Below are 24,260 nucleotides of genomic sequence, written 5' to 3'. Positions count from 1 at the left end.
CAATATTAATTAAGTGAAACTTTAAAATTCTTGAGTACATGATGACAGAATATTCAATTTGGGATGTACTGTTCCTTTAATATTATTTGATGCTACGAATGATCAATACTATTATTTTATGTATCTGGGGGACTAATAATGCGCTCAGATGTGTAAATCACGTTAGGCTCGTATTAACATTGAAATACAAAAGATACATGTAAGAAAATAATATATAAGTGAAGAATATACAGTATATAAGAACGGCCTCCTGTACAAAATAATCAAATGTATAAACTAGTGGTTAATACAGTCATACGCCGTTTTAATGGCTTTACATGTGGATGTCATGAGACTTTCTGGAACAGGCTGTATGTATACAGTGAGTCTTTCACCAACACTGCAGTGATGTGCTATATAACTTTATAAAAGGAACATTTGACAACGTTGTGTTACTTCATAACGTCTGTTCATCAACTTTAATCAGAAAATCTGTTTCTCTCGTTTCCATCTGCTGGTTCATTTTTAATGCATACAATTCCTATTCGAAGGTTTTGTATATTTTAATCTTAAAATAACGTATTGAAACTATGGATTAGCACACTGTAACTTTGGGAAGTATTTTATGATGAGAAAAAACTATGTTATGTTTGATCATTTTCAAATATACAGAATATATAGCTATATATACATCTATATATCTCAAGACCAGATAATTCCTCCCAGTTATCCAAATTGACACAAAAACAGCCTTTTCCACCTAAGAAATGTTGCCAAATGATGAAATATTCTGTGTGTTGCTGACGCGGAGAAGCTTATTCATGCATTTATGACCTCAAGACTTGACTACTGTAATGCGCTACTTAGTGTTTGTCCTCCATCATCAATAAACAAACTACAGTTAGTTCAGAAAATACCACCACATAACCCCAATGTTATCAACCCTTCACTGGCTACACATTAAATATCGTATTGACTTTAAAGTTCTTTTAATCACTTATAAAGCCTTAAAGGGTTTAGCCCCTACCTACCTAACAGAGCTTCTATCACACTACAACCCATCACGCTCTCCAAGATCTCAAAACTCTTTTGATAACACCTAGAATAACTAAATCCACCAAAGGGGGTCGAGCTTTCTCATACGTAGCACCTAAACTCTGGAATAACCTTCCTGATATTATTCCAGGATCAGACACAATTTAAATCCAGATTAAAGACGCATCTTTACAGACAAGCATTCACTTCATGCAAAATAAACCACCGGGAGACTGCAGACATTAGATATTATTGACTAGGTGTTTATATAACAAGTTAAACTATTCATATACTGTGTTTTCCTTATTTTCCCCTGTAATGCGTGTGAAATGCGCTATATAAATAAAATTTAATTGAATTGAACGGAATTTGCTGAAATGCATTTTTGTCATTCAATTTGTAATGTCAAGCAGCTGATATGAGTTTTAAATACTATTGAAGGAATTTACATCTATTGTGAACTCTATCTGGCTGTTTTTTCTTCATTATTCAGTCCAAATCATCCATTTAAAGAAATAAATATATCGCGTTGAACATTATATTTCATTCAAACATTTAAGCAAATACAAACAGATCAAAAGATTATACGAAACATTCCACTGAAGTAAACATTTTGACCGGTTTACAGTTTTCAGAAAACTGTTATGATGAAGATTGTCCTGCAGAGGGCGCCATCTCGATCTGAATTTGACGTGTTTCCGTTGCATGACGTGCGTCACATCCGGATGAAGTTCGGCGCGGGTTGTTGCTAGCGTGAGGAGAGTTTGATATTATGATAATAAAGTGTTTAATTCCTCATTATTTTTGTGTAATTCGTCTCAATTAATTCTCGAGTGACGGTCGTGAAGGTCTGTGAGGATGGCGGAAGACACGGACTCCGTTCCTGACAGGGACATGAAGGTGACGCACGCACGAGCTAATATACAAACATTCATTTCATTTATATTTACGTCACAGGATTCTACTGTTTGGTTTGTTTACGTCACATTGTGTGCTTTCAGTTTTGCATTAAATGTGCTCTTATAAGTTGTTATCTAACTATGAATTAACTTCATTATAATCACTATTATTAGATATGAGGCGAATAATAACGGCATTAACACGTCACTGTATGACCGAAATGTCACCCCTTCTGTCATCATTTCTTTTTCCTCATGTTTGTTTTAAACCTGTGTGTACATCTCTTTGTTCTGATGAACATCAAGACAGACATTGAATGTTTTAAGCTCTTGGACATCATCCATTGCGAACACAAAATGAGATATTTTGAAGAATGTAGGAAAAACCCAACAGCTCAGGGTCACGTGTCATCTTTTCTACTCTATGGAAGTCAATGATGTCACCGAACTGAAAATTGCTCGCAGTCTTCCGAATATCTTTCTGTGTTCATCAGAACCAAGTCATTTATTCAAACTAAATACATTGTTCCCAGGGATCCACCGATATGTACATTTCTGCCGAAATAACGATATTTCTTTAACATTGGAAGCAGATAATAGATCCATTGGCCGATATACTAGGGATGCTCAAACATGACACACATCATAATCGGGAACATTTTGGACAATCCCGATTATTTAACGCGATTACTCGTGAACCTTTAAAACAACATCGGAAATATAAAGAACTTGCTCTTAAGCTGTGATTTTTACTGAAAATGAATGTATAGAAATAGCAGCGCTGTAAAGGAAAGATTTGCGCTGTGGATTTCTACTACGAGAAAAGAGAGGACAGGATTATTGCGGCACAATAATTTGTTTTTGTAACTAATGAAGGCTAAAATTGACGATTACCATTAATTTTCGATGAAATGCACAGCCCTACGAGATACAGTATTTAAATATTAACATTATAATAAATATATTTCTGAGGCTGAAACAAAAGGCAATAAGTGGACAACGGCTTTTATTAGAAAACATTCACTGCATTCGCTCTCTTTTTTCCCCCTTGCCTACCTTACACTAGTTTAAGATTCTTTGACTTTTCTGGTATAATGTTTCGTTAATAAACAAATGAAAGATGTTCTTCCAGAGCGACCCGGAAAAGTGTTCGCAATAGCCACGAGTCCAACAGTAGGGCTGTCCATTCTGACGCCAATTCCAAAAACCTTAACCAAATATGTCGATCTTGTCCTACAATTGCTCTTTCTAATGTTCTCATTTAATGTGTTTTTAATCTCACTTCACTGCAATACAGAATTCATCTGAAATAGATGATTCTGGTTTTCAAGTCGCCTTGTTTAATGGATCGTCTACAAACCTCTTTTAAATCTGGAATCACTCCATCACATGATCTTGGACACTCCTCGGACTAGATTAAAGTCAAGAGGCAATCGTGCTTTTGCAGTTGCAGCCCCTAAGCTTTGGAACAACTTCTTCTCCATCTCAGGCTTGCCCCATCCTTAGGCTTTGTTAAGAAACACGTGGAATTGCATTTACTGGAAGTGGCGTTTGTTCTAGCGGTTGCTTATTTCAATGGTCGTGTGTGAGAATGTGTTTAAGTTGTTTATATGGATTGTTTATGTTATCTGTATGCATTGTTTTTGATGTAAAGCACATTGGTCAACTTCACGTTATGTTTAATTGTGCTAAATAAAAGATTAAAACTAAATAAATTAAATGACAAAATTCCTGAACTATTCCATTAAGTGTTAATAATGTTAAATGTCACATGTCAAATTGACTTGGAGAAAGAAACTGTATCTATATTTATAAAAACACACACTTGATAATAAACCAGAGAGATAAAGCTGTCATTAAACCCAATGAGCTTTCATTGGTTGTCATGTATAACACTGGAGTCTCAAAGATAAAGTAAAAATAATTCTGCAACACGTTTCTATCATCTGATGTTTTTCTTCTGTTCAGGATTTTCAGTTTCGTCAGCTGAAGAAAATCCGTCTGTTTGCTCCACCTGGTGATTTACCCAAAAAACGCTCAAATCTTCTTGCCGTCTCAAATAAATATGGTCTGACATTCGCTGGCCAAGACGGAACGCTCAAAGTGTTCTTGACGAGAGACATCATGGCTGTTGGGCGCGTGGAGGCAAACCCTAATGAGATAGGTGAGAGAGGATGTCACTGACTTTGTGAGGACATTGCGATTCTTCCTTTCCAGTGTTCTGATGTTTTTGTTGTCGTGTTTCGTCAGTGGAGAACGTGAGCGCCGTCACAGTGAGTGTTCACATGTCCATGCAACATCTGGCTTTGAGCAGCGATGAGCTCACGCTGTCAGTGTGCGGCACGCAAGATGCCGCCAATCTCACAGTTGACTTCTATGACGTCCGCACCTTCTACAACAAGGTTGTTTACTTCAAAAAGCTATCAAAGTATATATTGATCTATTTGTTTCATTTGGGGATGAGTAGATAGATGTGCGAGAATGTGCTGATGTGTCTTCCTCAACAGTCCCAACAGGAGAAACGTCCCTTTACCTCCTTCAGTCTAGCAGCTACATCAAATATTGTTCTCCAGGACCTGAAGTGGAGTCCGGTGGACGCGTCCCGTCTGGCACTGTGTCTGTCTGACGGCACTATGATGGTGCTGGACGTCCAGGTCTCTGTTAATGTGCTTGCTCAGCAGCCTGCGTCTGCGGGGGTCACCTGCGGTCAGTCACCTCATCACATTAAACAATGTGTGATATGTCAGCGCTGGGATCGTTCTTACACTGGCAGCTGTTGTTGCATTATTGTTTACGAGACTTGTCCATTTAAGGTTTTTTTACCCTTTTTCTCGTTTTCCGTGTGCAGTTTGTTGGAGTCCTAAAGGGAAGCAGGTGGCTGTTGGGAAACAGGACGCTACAGTAGTTCAGTTCACACCTGTAAGTCTGATTCTTGTTCACGGTCTTCGCTGGTTGTGTGTTGGGTTATGATTTACACTGAGCGGTTGTGTGACAGACCTTAGAGCCCAAGAAAGTGATTCCATGTCCCAGATTCTACAATCAGGAGAGTCCTGTCAAAGGTACCCGCAGATCAGATGCGCTCCTTTACATCACAGTTTTAACACCGCACTGCTACACTCATATATATATATGTGTGTGTGTGTGTATGTGTGTTGCTCTGCAGTGCTTGACGTGTTGTGGCTGAGCACATACAGCTTCGGTGTGGTCTATGCATCAGCCGACGGCTCTCTGGAGATTCCACCTGACCTGGTGATGGTGTCACTTCCTGTGAGTCATTATTGCACGTCAAGCACAACACAGAAGATCTGTCTTATTGCCACACAACACTAACTGTGACGCTTTTGTGTGTGTGTCAGACCAAAACCGACCAGAGGGCCGAGCTCTACATGAACTTTAATGACCTGGTGTTTGGAGTCTGCACTGAGAGACAACACCATTTTTATCTGTGCCACATCGAGGACTGGTAACCTATCCACACCCTCTGTGTATCTGTCTGTGTACATCTACCCATTCATTCAATGCAGATGATTTAATGATTCAACATGTCTGACAACTGTTGTCTTCTGTTTGATCTGTTTAGGGATCTGGTGTTGGCTGCGTCTGCCGCCTCTGCTGAGGTCAGCGTCATCGCCAAACAACCAGACAAGGTAATCAACACCCCACCACAAACAAACACACAAACAGTGAGTGTTGAGGTCTGACATGCGTGTGATGTTCAGGTGAACTGGGAGCTGTGGGTACTGGAGGATGCCAGCAGAGCCGAGCTGCCTGTCACAGAGGAGAGTGATGACACACTTCCTGTGGGCGTGGCTATAGATTACACCAGTCAGGAGGAGATACAGCTCTGTAAGACTCATGCAGTAAATGTTATTTTGTGATCACTATGTAATGAAGATCACAAACAAGTGCAATCTAAATACATCCTGTTTGTTGACCAATCGGCATCCATGACTGGAACTGTTTTGTTGTCAATTGATTTGTGTTTTTCTGTCTGTTATATTCAGCTGATGAGAAGAAGGTTCCTCCAGTCCCAACACTGATGATACTGTCTACAGACGGAGTTCTGTGTCCGTTCTCTTTACTCAACCTCAACCCCGGGGTCAAACCTCTGACCAAGGCTGCCAGCCCGCTGCCCGTTGATGGCGAGAGAATTCCTTCCACCAGTAAGACACATTTTACAAAACAAATGAATTTAAAGTCAAATGATTTGTTATTTAAATTTCATGTTTTTCTGTTCCACCGTTTCAGAGTCTGTCTCTGCATCTGCTGCGTTTGCCTCCATCCCGTCTTTCCCGGCATCCTCCAGCTCATCCCCAGCCTCCTTTACCTTTGCTGCCCCGCCTCCAGCCTATGCAGCTCCGCCCCCAGCCTATACATCTACCACTGCCCCGCCCCCAGTCACTACAGCCCCGCCCCCATCGTCCTCCACAGGTTTCTCCTTCTCTCTTCCCGCTCAGGGCTCTGTTGCCTCATCCGGTTTCTCCTTTAGCGCTCCGAAGCCCTCCTCAGATGCTCCCGGAGGCTTCTCTTTCGGCGCCGCCTCTCTGAAGGAGGTCAGCGCCTCCACACCACAGCGGACGGCATCTCCCGTCATCATCACCCCCAAAATCCCAGCGGAGCCCGCCACACCGGCGGTCAGAATGAACCTCTCTGACAGGTGAGATGCATCACAGATCATCCGCGTGTCTGAGATTTGGTCTCGCTGTGTATGTTGAAAGTATGATGTCTCAAAACCAGGTGTTTTAGTAGTGTGCGTTTGTGTATGTGCAGGTTTCTGGGAGTAGAGACACCAGCCTCATCCATGCCCCATTTTTCTTTAACGTCCACCCCTAAACCAGCAGCACCAGATCCCATCAGTCAGCCGACATCAGTGCTGAACATCAGCAGAGCTCCTCCAGGTCCTCAGCTCATGAGAGATTCATTTATTCACCTCATCACAGACTGTGGAGACTCATGTGTGTTTGTTGTTGTGTGTTTGCAGCCATGTCACGCCCTGCTCAAAGCTATGCACCTCCACCCGCTGTGCAGAAAACTGCTCCGATCGGCCCTCCTGCGTCCACTTCTGCACCATCTGCGCAGGTGCAATATACACACACTACACACATCACGTGAGTGTTAGGTTTCCTCATTTCACGTGTCTGATCTCCGATATTTGTGTGTGTGTGGGGCAGGCCGTTTCTGTGAAAACCCTTGAGAAACATCTACAGCAGAAGAAAGTTTCGGACCCCGTCATGGCCGGAATCCACGAGGAGGTACAGTAGCTTTCCTGCGGCCGCATGCTGTGTGTTTTTTCCGGAATGATGTTGTGTGATGTGTCTGACCGCTGTCGCCTGCGCAGATCGAACACTTTCAGAAGGAGCTGGATGAGCTGAAGACTCGCTCTAGGAACTTTGACTTCATAGTGGGCAGCACAGAAGAGATGAGAGAGCTCCGGAAAGAATCTGAGAACTTGCACGCCTTCGCTGGGGAGATCAAAGACACCACCGAGGTGCACTTCACACACATCCCCCCAATCTGGGTATTACAGAAACACTACAGAAAATTAATTTGCTTGTCATGTCTTAACGAATACATTGAACCGTTAGTCTGTACATGGAGACCTCAGAATGCTGAAGACCAGCCTGCTGGAGGGGTTCGCCGGAGCGGAAGAAGCCACAGCCCAGAGCGAAATCAACCGAGATAAAGATTACCTGCAGCTGCTTTACAAGAAACCGCTGGACCCGCGACGAGAAGAACAGCTCAAGGTTTGACCTGGTCACGCTGGCGTTATTACTGATGTTCCCCGTAATTCCTTCGGATTTAAAAGTGTGTTGTTTGACTTGTGAATGTATTTGATGTCGTGCTCACAGGAGGTCCGGCGCATGTATCAGTATGTGAAGTTTGCCATGGAGGACGTGAACGATGTTCTGGACCTTGAGTGGGAGAAACACTTGGAGAATAGAAAGAAGCAGAGGTGGCCGACCGTGAGCGATTCTCTGTTTTCATTCTCTCATTTCTGTCTCGTGCTGAACGTCGTCGTGTGTTTGACCCGCAGGCACATGGTGGTACCAGAAAGAGAGTCTCTGTTTACTGCTCTGGCCAATCATCTTGACATCATCAACCAGCAGAAACATCGTCTGGACAAGCTGCTCAATGACATGCACAAACTGAGACTCTACAAACGCAATTCAGCGTGGAGTTTCCCCAGCCAGACCCCCTCAACCCCTTCACAAGAGAGGTGAGACCACCTCAGATAGTTGTCTCATATGTATATAAACCGTTCTTATTTTTGATGATGTCATTAATCATGTGCTTGTTGCCGTTCATCAGTTTTCTCATGAATAGAGTTGTTCATGTTGTTTTGTAGTTTGGACAGTGAGCTGGAGAGTTTGAAAGACGCTCTTCTGAAAGCCAGTCTGGATACGACACCAAGAGCTCCTGTCAAATCACCATGTAAGATCGTTCAGCATCTGATCTTTGTAGACACTCTTCACATCATCATTCAGCTTTAAAACTCTTAAAGTTTTTTAAAGAGAATTTCTGTCTGATGTTTGCGCAGCTAAGATGACACCAGCCAAGCAGACGCAGCTGAGGAACTTTCTGTCTAAGAGGCAGACGCCACCGGTGCGATCCACAGCTCCTGGTACATCATCCCATCTGTGTGTTCCTCAATCATTCATGTTTAACACATGTGATGGCACATGAAGAGTTCTCTCTCTCTCTCTCTCTCTCTCTCTCTCTCTGTGTCAAAGCAAATCTGTCTCGCTCAGCGTTCCTGTTTCCTCAGTATTCTGAGGATGAGGTGAGCTCCACCTCCTCTCTCTCTCTGCCTCTCGAGCCGGAGGACATGTTGACTGTGGCAGAAGAAGATGAGGAACTTGGACCCATCCCCATCGTGATGCCGTCTGTCCTGCGGCACCCAGCGGTGGTCCGCACGCCCTCCATACAGCCCGGCTTCAGTATGCAGTCTGCTCCGTTGGGTAGAGTCCTGACCGGCCTTGTTCCCATCATTAGTACTGGTGAGCCTCTCGTATACAAATTAAAATAACGTTCAAATTGACTTTATTACTTATTATAATCGTGTCAATAAAGTGAGTATTTTCAACTAGAAATTTAGACAACAAAACAAGCTGTAAACACACAGAAGAGTCTGAACCATGCATTGCATTATTTAAGGCTTGACGATGTCGGTGTTGTGTGAGACAGGAAGTGCTTCTGCACCAGTGTTGTTTTACATAAATGGGTGGTGTTATTGTAATATTTAGTTTTTTGACATGTATGTTGAAGCACATAAGATAAATATGAACAGCGCAGACAGCACAGCACTAGCTACCAAAACAGTGAAGCACGGAGCCCCGCCCACAGAGAGGACCACACCCACCGCTATCCCCGCCCCTCAGGCTGCAGCAAGAGCTGCTCTCAACAGACACATGACCAACCAGAAACCAGGTACTAACACACACAGATCATGTGAAGAGTGCAGTTCATCACGTGAACTCAAGGTGGCGACAGACTTCATCAAACACGCACTGTTTATTCTGCTTTTTAGGTGTTTGTGTAGTTTTTGCTGGTAGATTGGCCACTGGTGTTTTATTTCACCCACCAGAAGGTTTGCCACGTGTACGTTTGATCTATCTGCAAACCGAAAATGAAATGATGATAAAGTAAAATGTTGTGTTAGCCTGCTGTTCCAGGACTTGTTTAATGCAGTTTAACTGTGTTGTGTGTTTTCGTTGTGCATCAGGAGCTCCTCTGACGGAGTCCACTCTCAAGGTCGTTCCTCAGGTGGTCAACGTACAGGAGCTGAGAGATGATGGACCACCTGTACCCATGTCCACCGTCATCAGGTATTTATTTACGCTCAATGCATTAAATGTGTGCGTTTCTAAATGTTGTGAGTGTGACATCTCAGCTGTCTGTAAATGAACCTGTTTCCTGCAACTTCAACCAAGACACATTCATTATTAACAGTCGAGCCGCCCGGCCTAAGGCACATACACGCGTGTGTCATGTACTGCGGCCGTGTTCAGAATTGCGTTATATTATGACCCTGTTTGTACGACTTCTGCAGTGAATGTTCTGTGCGCTAGATGCCTGGATGACCTGCTACAAAATGTGCAGCGTTCAGTGGCTTTGCTTGATCTTCCAGTTTATACAGAAACAAAACCTGGTGCGGAAGGTTTAGCATTTTGGCAAGATACGTCACAGCGTGGCGTCTTCTGATAGAGCTAACGCTAATATTGTGCTTCACATTACAGCTTTAAAATGAATCAATTCATCATTTTGTGTTATTGTAGGTGAGTTTTTCCGTGATGCTTACTTTATTTCCATTCATTTAAGTATGGAGGACAGTAAGTGTTAGTGTGTGCGTGTGTTGATCTCTGGAGTGCTCAGACCGATGAAGAGCGACACATACGTGAGATTGGGTTGGTTGTTTTGAGCTGTGTGCCGGTCAGGTGACCATTCAAATGAGGTCACAGCGAATCAGTGGCTCCAGATGTTTATTTCTCCTCTTCCTCCGCTCCAGTTCCTCTTCATCATCACATGACGTTCCTCTGGCCTTTAAACAGAACGTTCTGTGATGCTGGAGTGCACTTTCCACACGAGCAGCTGTCACTCAGTGTCTACACACACACACGGCTTGAGTTCAGATAGTCAGACTGTGGTGATCTCGCTATCGTCAAATGATTGACGACAGCTAACGATGCACAAATACAACACACCCAACATGAGGTTGTGCTGAATCGTGACTGTGCAGCTTCACTCTCATGTGTGTGTGTGTGTGTGTGTGTGTCCGCAGCTCGACGGTTCCCACTCCAGCGGCTCAGGTGGTCCAGCAGGTTTTGGCTTCAGTGGAGGCCAGTAAAGTGAGTGTAACATGAGAAGTGAACATCTGTACTGTACAGTATCAGTGTGTTGTTGTTCATGTGTTTGTGTGTTTTTCACCTGCAGAATTCATTTCAAGGAGGTTCAAAGGTCACGGCACCTCTAGCAGGAGCCGCTCAAAGCACATCAGTGGGTTTTTTGTTCGGTGAGTGTTTCTCTGATGTCTCAGCTCTCACACAACTTCTGAGACTCGTTTTATTGAAAAGATCAAGTTGTGCCGTTCACACAGTCTACTCTAGAGTGCTTTTCCACCATGGCGCTGAATTTATTTACATTGATACATTATTATTTTAATCTAATGTTCATTTTACACATACATTTACTATTTAAACTCAAAGTTCTATTGTCAGTGTTAATGGACCAGAGTTTACAGGTTAATCTAACATTATTTAAAAGAGATTCATAAATACTTAAACAAATGTTTTGTTCATTAATTGTTTAATGTTAGTTAATGCATTTATATGATTAACAAATTTGTATTCACATATATTTTTTGATCACCGCACATAGACAGAAACCCAAACCTTACTGGCCATCTTTCTAACATTAACACCGTTTAATCAGAACGAATGAAACGAGTGGATGAAATCATTGATGAGCGCACATACATAGAGCGCTATTGGGAACATGGGAAGCGTGCATCAAGCACCAGATGTGTTGCGGGGACGTCTTTTCTAACATTAACACCATTTAACCACCACAAACGAGACCAAGTCTCTGAGAGCAGGCGGAGCTCCTCTCAGATACACGTGTATCTACAAATACAGATTTAGTATTTGTAGATTACAACATATAAAATAAATAATTATGTTTTATAGACCACAAAGCGTTCAATGTATGGAGAGTTGGAGAGTAACGTTGTGACAAAAGTTTCTGTTTACATGCACAAATCACTGTATTACTAATGAAATGTCCATCAGATCTGGAAATATCACAATACTTTACATTTGTTTCTTGCATGTCATAGTAATCATGGTGTTATGAGTTCTTATATAATGATGTGATATTGGTGTTTCATCTTGGCAGAATCTGGTTGAACATTAGCGTGATTTTGTTGGCTGTATATACAGAGGGACATTTGAATGGATGTTTGTACAGGGACAGTGAGGGATGTATCACCATAGTAACTCTATTGTATGAAATGATGTTTGTTACAGGTCCTGCAGTAGACGCAGGTGTAAATTCATCATCCGGCACTGACAGAAACTCAAAGGCTCATTCAAGCTTCTCCTTCTCTGCTGCGTAAGTTTATCCACATTTCTACAGATGGTTTCATTGGACACACACGCTGGCCTGCAAGTTAACTTGAGGTGTTTGGTTATAAGATAACAGTTTATTGTTGTTGTTAATTGTATTAAATTAAAACTACTCAACACTTGATTCTTTGCAGATGTCTAACAGTGTTATCTGGAACACAGTTCTCATTAAGAAAGACACTAAAGTGAAGTTTTTTCACAGGTCTGGGTTCAGTTTCACAAGTACGGCTCTGTCACAGGAGAACACTCAAGGTATATATGTGTCTGGTCTTGTTTACGTAACGTTTTTGATTTACTTGCTTTATTTTATTAACATGACTTCATTTCTGTTTTCTGCAACGTTTGGACCGTAGCTAAGAGTTCCACTGTTCCAGGCAAGTTCTCTTTTGCCAGCGGTACGGCTACAGCACCTAAGATGCCATTTGTCTCAGCGGGATCTGAAGAGTCCTTTTCCTTCACTCCCAAACTGACGCCTCCTGGACAGAGTTCCTCCACTCCTCCTGCTTCAGCAGAGACGGCAAAACTCCCGCCGGCTCCCAAAGCTCAGGGCGGAGCTGGAGAGACCCTCGGCTGTTTCTCTGGTTTACGCGTAGGCCAAACCGAGGAAGCCCCCAAAGCCATGGGTTTTGCTTTTGGATCATCCAGTAACGGATCTACAGGATTCACGTTCGGCACTCCTCAGATCAAGCCTGTGGAAAGTGGCGTTTCATCCGATTCGGCAGAACCCAAAGCCGAGGGTCCTAAGACGACTACACCGCAAACATTTGGACTGTCATCTACGTTCACCTTTAAACCACAGGAGGGGACGCCTCTGTCAACAACGCCAGCTTTCACAACTCTTTTAACAAAATCATTTCCACCAGCCGCCACCTCGTTCGGCAGTCTCTTGCAGGCACCTCTTCCCGAGACCGTGACAAAGTCCCCGCAACCCGAGGCGTCTTCATCAACTGAGCTAGCTTTGGCTGACGTTGATGAACCCCCAGCAGAACCCATTCATGAACCCACAACATCAGCGACCCCATCTACTCCTGATGGAGCTGCTTCCTCCCAACCAGCTAGTGTCGATACCACTGTTCCATCTACAGACAATCCCTCAGTGCCTTACGCCCTCACCCCACAGGTCACCACACTAGTCACCCCACCCGCAGAGGTGACGCCCATCACCAAACCCCCTGCAGAACCCGTCTCTGCTCCGTCCTCTGAGGTCACCACCGTTCCCGCACCCACCCCTGCGTCCCAGGAACCCGCAGCAGCATCAGACGCCACACCTTCAGCTCCACCATCAGACAAGCCAGGATCTATTTTCGCCCCACCGTCTGGCGCCACAGACGGTCCAACGTTAGGAGTCGCCAATCTCCCCCCAGTTGTGAGTACGGCACCTCCGTACACGCCTCCAAGCGCGCCAGTGACCAGCACGCCGAGCGCAGCTCCTATCTCAGCGTTCGGTCAGCCTCCGGCTGCTCCATTTGGATCTACCGGTTTTGCCACTTCTGCCGCCTCTGGCTTCAGCAAACCAGTGTTTGGACAGAGTACCGGTGCTGGTTTTGGCCAGCCGGCAGCCTCAGGCTCTGCTAGCGGCTTCACATTTGGGCAGTCGGCGTTTGGCGGTGCTGGGTCTGGATTTGGTCAGCCGGCCGCACCTGCAGCTGTTACCACAACCTCCAGCAATGGAGGAGGACTGTTTGGATCCTCACCAGCCAGCGGTGCCAGTTCTTTCTCCTTCGCCGCCGACACCAGTTCAGCCAGCAGTACAGGTGCAGCACATTTCGGTCAGAGCGGCGCACAAGTCTTTGGACAGTCCAGCTCAGGCTTCGGGCAGGGCCCTTTATTTGGCAATAACACGACTACATCGTCCTCGACTGGATTCGGCTTCGGACAACAGTCAGGTGGGTTTTTAGGACCTAGACTATTAATATTGCTAAATTCTCATGTGTGCAGCTGTGTTTAATCTGACAGGATAGAGCCAATGATAAAACAATGCTTATATAAACATTACTTCATGACTCAAGAGAGGGGGGTTCGGCCTTAAAGGGACAGTTCAGCCAAAACTGAAAATTGTCATAATACGCCAGTAAATATTGAACGACTTGAGAGGGAGTAAATAATGACGGCTAATTTATTCATATTCTATTCTAAGGAGTATATTGGACTAGGGCTGAGCAGATAATCGATTGATCGCTTTTTAAAATGCGATTCTCAAAAGCTGTGAATAGTTTTTATTTCTTTCATATTTCTGCAAGCACTGAACATTCATTAGTGCGAATGTTATTGCTACTACTATCCACTAAATCTCACTTTTTAGTTTTACAACGGGTGGATGTTCATTAACATAGCGGATGAGGCTGTGTCGTCGAAATTAACTTCATCTTTTTATTCATTTGTCTGTCAAGTATTCACAGAAGAGACGGGTTTTAAGTCGTTTTTTGAAGGTTGTGAGAGATGTGGTCTATAGGATTTGTGTTTAATCTATAATCAGTGTATCGGATTGAGAGACTGTGAATGGAATGGATACCCAGCCCTATATATTCTTTCCTTACATCTATAAAATGTGCATTTTAATTTTGAAACATGTTATCAAAGAGTGATGATGGTGTGGTTTACAGTGTCACGTGTAGCCGTCAGCAGGTGCTGGAGTGTTGTGTGATTAAATGAAGCTGTTTAGGGTGTGTCTGGATTATTCTCATTCCTGAATTTTTAGAACTCTTTAGAGTCCGGACGACATCATAAACAGCTGAGCTGTAGATCATTTCAGTCTTCCTGTTGACCTCTGACCTTCAGGGATAACTATTCAAACCTGCTGTGATTATTTGGGATCTCAAAGCTGTATTTACGAATAAACGTTATGAATTGTAGCTTTAAACACGGAAGAATATGCTTTGTGAGATTGAAGGTCAGGTTTAGTATGTGATGGGTTATTTGTTTTATACTGCTTGGGCTCAGTGTGATGTGAATGCAGAATTAAATAACTATAAAGTAAAAACCTTATCTATCAAAGAACCATGGCAATATATATTTGTACTATACGCATTACTTTTCATTTTAAGTTTACAATATTAACCGATATAGTGGCTGATATGCCGTATCTAAATAATATAATCTGAATCTGAGACTGAACATTAGTTTTTCTCCTGAAAATCATGTACCGAGCCTACTTTACACTTATTAAAGATTCTTAATTTCTTCTTTTAAACTTTTCTGGTATAATGTTTAATTCATAAACAAATGAAAGATGTTCTTCCACAGCAACCCAAGAAAGGTGTTCTCAATAGCCACGAGTCTAACAGATCTCAAGACAGAAAGCATTCAGGCAGCGTTTTTCTTTCCTATATATTTACACATTTATAAACATCTACATCAACAATGAAGTGGTTCAACCAGAGGAAATGATTCATCATTTATCGGCTACAATATATCGGCCTAAATTTAATTATCGGCCGATACGATAACAATAAAAATGAACATTTATCAGCCGATACCGATATGGCCAATAATTTAGTGTGTATCCGTTATTATAAAACATTTCCTGGGTGACAATAATGTAAGAGATCACAGTTTTTACTGTTTTACATTTATTCCAATCTGGGTCGAAGTGAACATTAACGTTTCACAGCAATTGTACTTAACATTTGACTTTTAATAGTACATTATATACCATAGTCGGTTTACAGATTATAAATACTATGGGCAAACCGTCAAAATCTAACAGAAATTCAGTTAATGAGCATTCTTACAAACTTCTTATAATTTTTCATTTTAAGAACATTTTAGGTTTTATTTCAATTTAATTCTATGCCTTGGGTCTCAATGATCCAACAGACCAAACGTTCTTCATGTGGTTAATCTGTGAAATGTAATGCAGATGCAGAAATATCCCAGTTATTACATTGATTTTGTAATCTCTCTCTCATTGTGTCACAGTGTTTGGCAGCAGTACGGCCTCTTCGTCTGTGTTTGGTCAGCAGACCAGCGGTACCGGCGTCTTTGGTCAGGTATGATCCACACCGGAACCATTTCAAGCTCAACGTGTCTTTTAATACATTCATGGGAGTGAGTGTGGAATATGCTTTCTTTGTCTTGCGGATGTGTCAGGCTCAGTCCGGCGGAGGTCTGTTTGGTTCCTCCGCAGGAAACGCATCATCTGGATCCGGGTTCTTCAGCGGTCTCGGAGGCAAACCAAGTGAAGACGCCGCCAACAAGAACCCGTTTGGAACGACAGGCACAGGAGGCTTCGGTCAGAGCGTGGCTCCAGGTGCGTGGATGAGTATGAACGTGTCTCGGTGATCGATGAATGTGTGTGTGATGGTCAGAATTCATCTACTACAGCAGGTTCCAGCAGTCTGTTTGGGAACAGCGGAGCGAAAGCCTCGGGTTTGCCCAGCAGTTCGTTCGGCGAGCAGAAGACCAGCGGTTCCTTTAGTACTGGAGCGGGAACTGTGGCAGCGCAGGGCTTCGGGTCATTCGCAACACCCACCAAACCAGGTTAAACACACCAGCCTATGAAAACCCCTCATATCTGCTCATTCAGCACGTTGTATGTTTGACAAATCAATCAGAGACATTATAACAAGACTTATACGTTCTGTGTCATCACGTCTGGTGCTGTGAAACACTTGACGCTCATCCTGAACATGTCCTCCGGTTACATGAGCTCAATCAATAATTCACACCACCAGTCGGCTGTAATTTCAGATCCGCAGTGGATCTTTACTGCGAGGCACGTATGTGACTTCTGGTGTGTTTCTTAGGAGCTTTCGGCAACGCCCCCTTGTTTGGCAGTCCTCCTTCCTTTGGTGGCTCGCCAGCATTCGGAGCTCCGTCCAATTTTGGCCCCGCCCCTGCCTTCAACAGTCCGCTGGGTGGCTCCTCCTCCACAGGGAAGGTGTTCGGAGAGGGCACCGCAGCCTCCAATGTGGGCGGATTCGGGTGAGGTCCCTGAAACTACATCGACGTGTCCATTTTCACTGCAGTGTTTATAAATTACTTTGTGCCATATGAAGCTTGAATTCGCCATGAATGATTTTATTAGATTAGATGTTTTTGTGCCGCTTTGCTTCACTCTATTTTGTTTGGAAGGAATATTTTGAGGGATTCCCAAAATCCTCTTGAAGCGAAGACTTCATCAGACGTATAAATGTGTTATAATCAGATGAACACATCACGTGTGTTGGCAGATGTGCGCTGTGAGATTCAGTGAAATGTTGGATTATTTTTATGATGGTGGCATGTGAGAGCGTTTGATGTCGTGACGGAGGCTTTTAGATTATTCAGAGATAATCTGAGGTTCACGTGTGTTTGTTGATGTGTGCTGTGGGTTCCCGTGAGATCACAGTGATCGTCTACATCACTCATGACAGAGGTTCAGTGTGTGAGTGTGGTGTCAGGTCAGTCATATGAGGTCATAGGTCAGGTTTATTTCTGTTTGATTCTCTCGTCTGTCCGCGAGCTGCTCCTCTTGACTGCTGTAATCTAATCCTGCAGCGCCGCTCACTAATGCTGTGTGTGTGGGCACCTGTGCTCGACTGCATAGCTCACCAAAATAAACACGCTGGTATTTAGACACAGTGGACCTCTCTTTTGGTTGATCTATTCATAGAAACATTGATGACATTCCTTCACAGATTTTCTGTTTTGCAGGTTTGGCTCACCTTCCAGCCCATCCTCATTCGGCAGTATAGCCAATCAGAATACAGCACCGCCATCGTTCGGGAGCATGGCACAGCAGCCATCAGGGTTTGCTGCTCCGAACACTGGATTCTCCGCCTTCAGCCCCTCCGGAGGTGAGATTACGGAGTCTTTCTTTCACACCCATCACTTGCTCTCCTGCAGCTTTCTCCTGTCGGGAACGCAGCTTCAGCATCCAAATGTAGCGTTTAATGCGGGTGAAGATTTTAAAGCGCCGGGATGCTTTTATTCCCCTTCCTAATGCTGTTGGTGGCAGTTTTAACACAATTGAGTTTATCATTCTGCTATTCACTGGAGCTTTCAATCTGTTTCACATAAATAGGACTGACAGGACAAACGCTGCAGACATGCATCTGCGGCTGGTCGAAGATAACAACATACCATGGTCTTAGAACCCACCAGGGAATCAAGAAGTGCCTGAAAAAGTTTTAACTGGTTCCGGTACAGTACCTGGAATTCAGTGGCGGTACCCAGCAGTACCTTTTTTGATACTTTGCTCTCTGTGTAATACAAGTATTTTTCCAAATCTTTCCATTTCAACATTTAGTTGAGATTTGACACACTAGACAGCATTATCACATACTTATGCAGTGTGAAAATGATCTAAACCATGAGGCCTCCACCATTAGATAATTCATAAAACAAAACTCAAATAGTCCACAGAAACTATTTTAACAGCATCATTACTGAAATGAACAGATTGATTTTTAATATGCATTTTATTAACAGTTTGGGAAAGAATAAGATTCATTTTATATAGTGTCTCGTGCTGTGCTGTTCGCTAAACCTTGATGGACTCACTAACCTCTTTCCATGGTAATGTGACCGCTCTGATGAAGCTGTCACATTAAAACTGTGTTTCGGGATTTTGTGATTTCATTCATTGGTGGACAAAAAACACAAAGCGCCTTAACAAACCGAATCACTGTGTGGGGAAAAAGGCACGCTCTCTCTCTTTCTCTAACGTACCTGCTCTCGCACGGCACTCGCATTCTCAGGTATTTAAAATTGGCACCGATTGATTGAATGTGAATCGGTACTCGGTTGTACCGACGTAATGCGGTCGTTGCCCTTAAAAGTGCAGTGGTCAGAGATTGTGAGCGAAAGAAGGAGCCTGAGAAGACGGTGGAAGAAGGCCACTGAAGCGGAGAGATGATGTTTAGAGGTAATACGGAGCAATTAAACATCATCTTGCAACGCTGTGAACGACTGCCTTCTGTAGTCTCTTTAGCACGGAGAAGACCGGTACGCTTAAAGTCTCAATCCAGAAGAACATCAGAGGAAAACGTATCCAGAGACTCCTTACCAAAACAGGGATTATAACACCTCGTGCTATTATGCAAACGTCATTTGCAATTACAGATTTAGGAGTCAAATATAGATATAATACTTTAATTTTCATAAAGCTCTACATTTTGTTTCGTGATCTTTGAGTTGCAGGGTCACACTACTTCATCAGCATCTATTTCTTCTGCTGAGTGATCTCGCATCTGACAGCTGATCCAATCAGAATTCAGCATCTTTAGTGTTTGCATACATCAACATTAACAATCAGCAGTGATTTAACTCTGTGAATTGTGTTGCAGGTTTTGGAGGTTTTGGAAACACAAACACCAACACCAACCCCAACCAGTAAGTGTCACAAATCCTGTTTTTGTGTTAAGCGGATTATAGTGCGTTTGCGTGTGTATGTGTGTGTGTATGGTGCACTGACACGCGTGTGTTGTTTCTGCTGCAGGTCATCGTCTCAGACGTTCAGTAGTTGGAGAAGTTAATGGTGTTTCTCATTGGCATTTTATCGAGTGATATTGAAGATCCATAGATTTTATTTTGTGTTTACAAGAATTGTTTCATTGCAATATTCAGAGCTTTGACATATTTTATGTTTTCTGACAAACTCTGTTCAGTTCTGTTTTAACCTGCACAATTAAAAATAAACTCAAACGCTGTTGATCTCTGTGTGTTCGTGTCGATGTCTTCCTGTTGTGAATGAAATGAAATATCATATTTGTAAACACACTGGTGTCAAACATGGATTTCTCTGTGTGTGTGAGAATCATTTTCAGTCAAAGACCGCTGACGTGATTTATCTGACACAAGGCAAATGCTTCCATTTCCAAACAGGATCTGATGGCTTTAGTATCTGTGAGGTGACATCAGACAGATGCTTGTTTCCCGTCACCGTCACTCAAACTGTTATCAGACGTCACAGGAATGTTCACGTATCTCAACCTGCTCACACATTTCAGCACATTCAAGTGGCCGATGATTGTGTTCTTATGAACAACAGCAGTACATCAGCACGTCTGAGCTCATTTCATGCATTAAATAATAAATGATGTTATTAATGCTAAAAGTGCATCGTGTTTTTTGTTTTCTGCCGGTCTTTATCTTTATAATCAGATTTCAGTTTCCTGTATAACAAGGAAATTCATATAATTCCTTTAAATCCCATAAATACATGGCCCAAACATCTAATTATTGATTATATTAAATACTATTTCCCGGCTTCTTTTAGAACTCTTTGATGCGCTGGTGTGATGCCGGAGCAACAGAAACGTGTCCAATGTGATGGTGGCGAAAAGCTTGTTGACCTTTGACACTAGTGGTTGTGATACTGCAGTCTGTGAACTGTGACGCGATAAGCATCACCAGGTGATCGTATACTGTTAAAGAATGAGACAGATGCATCTGTAAATATAGAAGTGAATGCAGGCCTGGGAATGCGGACACGCCTGCGGTTCTGACACCGCGCCGCCTCTGTGACTCTCACTAAATCCTAGATAGGGCGTCTTCAAAGACACTGCGAGAAGTGTTTAATATTAACTCCGTTACCACCCTGATCATTTGACACGAGCCTATAAACAACCACACGTGAAACACACCTTAGCAACGCCCGAATAAATCCACAGCGTTGTGCATCATCCAGTCAAAAACATCGTACAGTAAAACCAAGACACGCTTTGGAATTTCACAGTTTTATTTCTTCGTGAAAAATTCATTTGTCATGTGCATTTTCACAGTTTATGTTTCACTCCAATTCAAGTATTATTTCCAAGGATGAAGCTATAAAACAACTTAAAACACAATCAGGCCTTAAAAGACAGCTCTTTATGACAACTAAGGCAAATAAAAAATAATAGCCCATAAAGATACACGCATTGACTGTAAGTTGATGTTATAATCAAAGGGACAATGAAATCGATATTGCAATGTTATATCCAAAACTAAATACGATGTTTTTATCATTTAAATTCTCTTCTTCAAAAATGTAAGAATTGTTATTGAGCTTTGTATTAATATAATACTAAAGAACAGAATAGCAGAAACCAAATGTAATGCATCAGAGTATGGTACACTGGCACAGGAGTTTAGGTATTTTATGACGCATGGAAAGTCAAATATGAGAAATACTGAGATTATTCAATTTTGTAGGGTTCATGCACATTTTTGGCGGATGTGAACACAAGCGGGAGTTTTACTGACTACAGCGTCCACAGCATTTGCATTAACACACTTTAGAATGAGCTGCTCTGTGTTACGCATCACAAATTCAGGCAAAATCTAGTCTATAGTTTGCTTTCCTTGTGCTTTATTGTCATAAAAGGTCTAAATGGTCCTAAAACCATTTAGTTCTCAAAATACTCATTTGGAATATCTGGGGAATCTGTGTCCTGTGAGATGACATGAATCAAACTGAAAGCCAAACACATTCACATTCACTCATAACAGCATCCATATCAATGTGATGAAGCAACAACTGACACACGTCACAGCAATGAAGGATTGTACAACTCGCATGTACTAGAAAATAATTCATTTTGATTGTTTGAATCTGCAGTCTTGTTAAATACATCATAAGTGCATTCATGGCTGGTGGACGGATGTTCTGGAAAAACAAGCTACATGTGCAACAAAAATGCTTTTGCTTAAAACACTGTGTGCATAATATGAATCATTCCACCACAACAGATTCAATGTGCTCTTTCACTCCGTCATCAAACCCTTCGTCCGGACCTTAAAGAGAATGAGGAAGAATCGGACAGATCAGCAGTTTTGCGGTATGTTTACTGCATCGCAATTTAAGGCTAAACATTTGCAGTGGAAAGCAATGTAAACGTAAGGCCTTGGGAATCAAATGTCTCGCATGTCCAAAAAGTGACTCGAAAAATGACTCGCATCTAAACACACGCACACGTATATTCCAGTTAGCCCATGTCGCTCTGAAGCTAAATTCCCAAGCGCAGCGTAAAAAAAGCTTTGTGCAAAGACGTCATGTAGCACAGTGATTCCGACCCAGTCTGCAGGTAGAGCGGTTGCACATCATTCTTCATCTCAACGGAAGCGAGTTATAAAAGTGGTTCATGTTTGGGAGGGATGACCACAACCGCCTCACCCGTCCTGGGCCTCCACATCAGGACCTGAGCGTCGTTAGCGTTGGGTTTGAGCATGGCGTTGGACGGGATGGGTTCGTTCTTGCCCACCACCTGCGGCTGTTCCTGGGCTATGGGCTCGAGCAGCCTGGCTCTCTGTCCCAGCGGCCTGTCAGGATCCACCTCGATGTGCAAACGCATGCGCCAGCGCACCGTCTGCAGCACCAGCACCTCGCTGGACGTCTGGTTGATGGCCACCAGCCACGTGGTGAAGCTCTGGTCCCTCCAGATACTGCTCAGCATGGGTAGGTTGCCGTCGCTCACGGGGATGCCCCACGTAACGCTGGGGTAGAAGTTATCGTTCATGCTGACGGTGAACTTGGTGTCCTTCTTGGTCGGGCCCACCACGGTGCAGGTCTCGGTCGTGTTGCCGTACCACGGGTAGTTGACGCCGTCCGAGTCGCTGATGGCTTGAATCTTTCTATCTCGGATACCCGGCAGCTCCCAGCTGGACCTGTGGAGACACGAGAGTGCGTGAAAATAAAACCGGGCCGGAACGCGTGAGTTGGAGATAAAGAGGGCGCTTGGTGCCAAAGGCAAGAGATGCTTTTTATTGCAGCTCAGGAGAGAACAGAACAGACGATCTGTTTACAGCCACTGCTTTCAGGAAATAAAAAGATTTCCTTTCATTAGGAATATCCCTACCTAATAGACACAAGAACCCCCGTCACATGACTCGTTCTGTGAAGTATTTTGAACTGCTGTAAGCATCTGAAACACTAAAGCTCAGGGCTCAGCCCTTGTCAATGACCTTCATGATACAGTAGATTCAGCACATGGCGACGGGTGATGGCAGGACAGACGCTGCCAGAGCTGTTTGCCTATCGATTCCCTGATGGTAGGAAAACGATGACCTTTCTCCCAGAACTCACACATCAGCAGAAGAGCATCCACCAGCCACTTGAACACATGGGTCGAAAACACTGGTTTAGTCAGATTGGGCTGGTTGTGTGACTCGGATGAAGAGAACTTGTTTTATGAGTAAACAATGCAGAAGTCTAAAGATTTCACAAACGTTGTCTTACTAGGTGCAATGTTTCTTGCATGTATCATTTGCTATATTTCAGCATCTATATCAGACACTGGTCACTCCACTCTCTAGACATCACATTCAACAATTACAAAATCCATATTGGTTGACCACTAGCATAAACATTGCAAAGTCATAAAATACTACTTGTTAATCGACTTCACGCTGCGTTAAATGTTGCGGCATCTTGGAAGGATCACTGCTAGTGCGTTCGATGCAGTTTTTCTTGTTAATTAGGAAATATAACTATGGTAGGTCGACCTCGCTGTGTTGTTCTCTATAGAGAATGTGAAGCTGAGGTCACACACTATGTTGCATCTTGCAGTGGCGCCGCCATCTTGGGAGGTTCATTCCCCACCGCTATAATTGTTTTGATATGTACCGTTACTTGTTTTGTTTCATATATGGAGAAATTGAAAGAGCTCTATTGGGATAAGAAATTAAATGGTAAAAATCTGATTGACATTTGCATTTAAAGGTAGGTTTGAATCATTTGTGTGTGTGTGCGTATGGAATACAGGAGTCATTCTGTAAAGATTTGACTACTTCACCATTACAAACCAGTGAATGTAATGTTTATCTATGAGGTTTTATGACAACGCTCAAGGTTAGATATTAAAGACTTCAAGACTTTCAAACATCCGTTTTGCTATTCTGCCTGTCTGTTGAATATTCATTATATATGTTTATAATATATGTTTATCAACCCGACACTTTTGTTTCTGAGTTTCAGTATCAAATGTACTGCTTTGCTTTAACTGAAATGTGCATCACTTCTCAAGCATTTCCTGTTCATTACTGTAAAGCTGCTTTTCCTCAGTGAGGTTTGAAAGAAAACGTTCAGAAACATTCACAGAAAGAAGACGTTTGCCAGACTTCCAAAGTGTTGAACATTTGGATGACATTCGGGGTCTTATGTGTCCAGTGGGTTTAGTTTTTATCCTTTCTGGGTTTATTGTTGATGTTTGTTTACTCTTCAATCTGGTTGCATTCATTAACTGAACTCTGTTTGCTCCTAAAGCACGTTTATCTCAGACACTTTAACCAATGATCTCAAACCGCAGAAGACCGAGCTGCGTTT

At 42.9% G+C, this 24,260-nt stretch overlaps 2 protein-coding genes across 3 annotated transcripts; one reads left to right on the top strand and one right to left on the bottom strand.

Moving 5' to 3' along the window:
* Positions 1 to 1,726: 1,726 nt before the first annotated feature.
* On the top strand, positions 1,727 to 19,675 carry nup214 (nucleoporin 214). 2 transcript variants are annotated; one of them, XM_079477312.1, is made up of 36 exons: positions 1,727 to 1,914; positions 3,882 to 4,077; positions 4,164 to 4,315; positions 4,421 to 4,619; positions 4,762 to 4,832; positions 4,909 to 4,972; positions 5,077 to 5,180; positions 5,270 to 5,376; positions 5,494 to 5,560; positions 5,633 to 5,759; positions 5,918 to 6,076; positions 6,162 to 6,570; positions 6,684 to 6,811; positions 6,895 to 6,992; positions 7,085 to 7,165; positions 7,252 to 7,401; positions 7,499 to 7,657; positions 7,763 to 7,866; positions 7,948 to 8,130; positions 8,260 to 8,345; positions 8,452 to 8,535; positions 8,645 to 8,911; positions 9,180 to 9,341; positions 9,637 to 9,739; positions 10,693 to 10,759; positions 10,845 to 10,923; positions 11,936 to 12,020; positions 12,237 to 12,286; positions 12,388 to 13,920; positions 15,953 to 16,023; positions 16,124 to 16,283; positions 16,358 to 16,513; positions 16,780 to 16,957; positions 17,669 to 17,811; positions 19,303 to 19,348; positions 19,455 to 19,675. In XM_079477312.1, exons 1-36 carry the CDS (start codon positions 1,873 to 1,875, stop codon positions 19,489 to 19,491), a joined length of 5,907 nt encoding a protein of 1,968 aa, XP_079333438.1. In that variant the 5' UTR covers positions 1,727 to 1,872; the 3' UTR covers positions 19,492 to 19,675. The 2 variants fall into 2 exon arrangements, with proteins under 2 accessions (XP_079333438.1, XP_079333437.1); XM_079477311.1 differs by lacking the exons at positions 19,303 to 19,348; positions 19,455 to 19,675 and having other exon boundaries at positions 1,738 to 1,914; positions 17,669 to 18,100.
* A 1,009-nt stretch (positions 19,676 to 20,684) lies between these two features.
* Positions 20,685 to 24,254, bottom strand: fam78ab (family with sequence similarity 78 member Ab). The gene has a single exon (XM_079450169.1). The coding sequence runs from the start codon at positions 22,453 to 22,455 to the stop codon at positions 22,066 to 22,068; it is 390 nt and encodes a 129-aa protein (XP_079306295.1). The 5' UTR covers positions 22,456 to 24,254; the 3' UTR covers positions 20,685 to 22,065.
* Between the last annotated feature and the right edge of the window lie 6 nt (positions 24,255 to 24,260).

Source organism: Barbatula barbatula (assembly GCF_947034865.1).
Source record: "Barbatula barbatula genome assembly, chromosome: 2".
Taxonomy (NCBI): Eukaryota; Metazoa; Chordata; class Actinopteri; order Cypriniformes; family Nemacheilidae; genus Barbatula; species Barbatula barbatula.
Note: the sequence above shows the minus strand (reverse complement) of the source record. Positions and strands in the feature narration are given on the sequence as shown.

What these genes read in the sequence shown, in the direction of transcription:
- nup214 (XM_079477311.1), top strand. Translation starts at nt 1,873, where the DNA reads ATGGCGGAAGACACGGACTCCGTTCCTGACAGGGACATGAAG. An exon ending in TGGCCGGAATCCACGAGGAG is followed by an intron (nt 7,166 to 7,251) that starts GTACAGTAGCTT and finishes TCGCCTGCGCAG; the next exon opens with ATCGAACACTTTCAGAAGGA. An exon ending in AGCTTCTCCTTCTCTGCTGC is followed by an intron (nt 12,021 to 12,236) that starts GTAAGTTTATCC and finishes GTTTTTTCACAG; the next exon opens with GTCTGGGTTCAGTTTCACAA.
- fam78ab (XM_079450169.1), bottom strand. Translation starts at nt 22,455, where the DNA reads ATGAACGATAACTTCTACCCCAGCGTTACGTGGGGCATCCCCGTGAGC.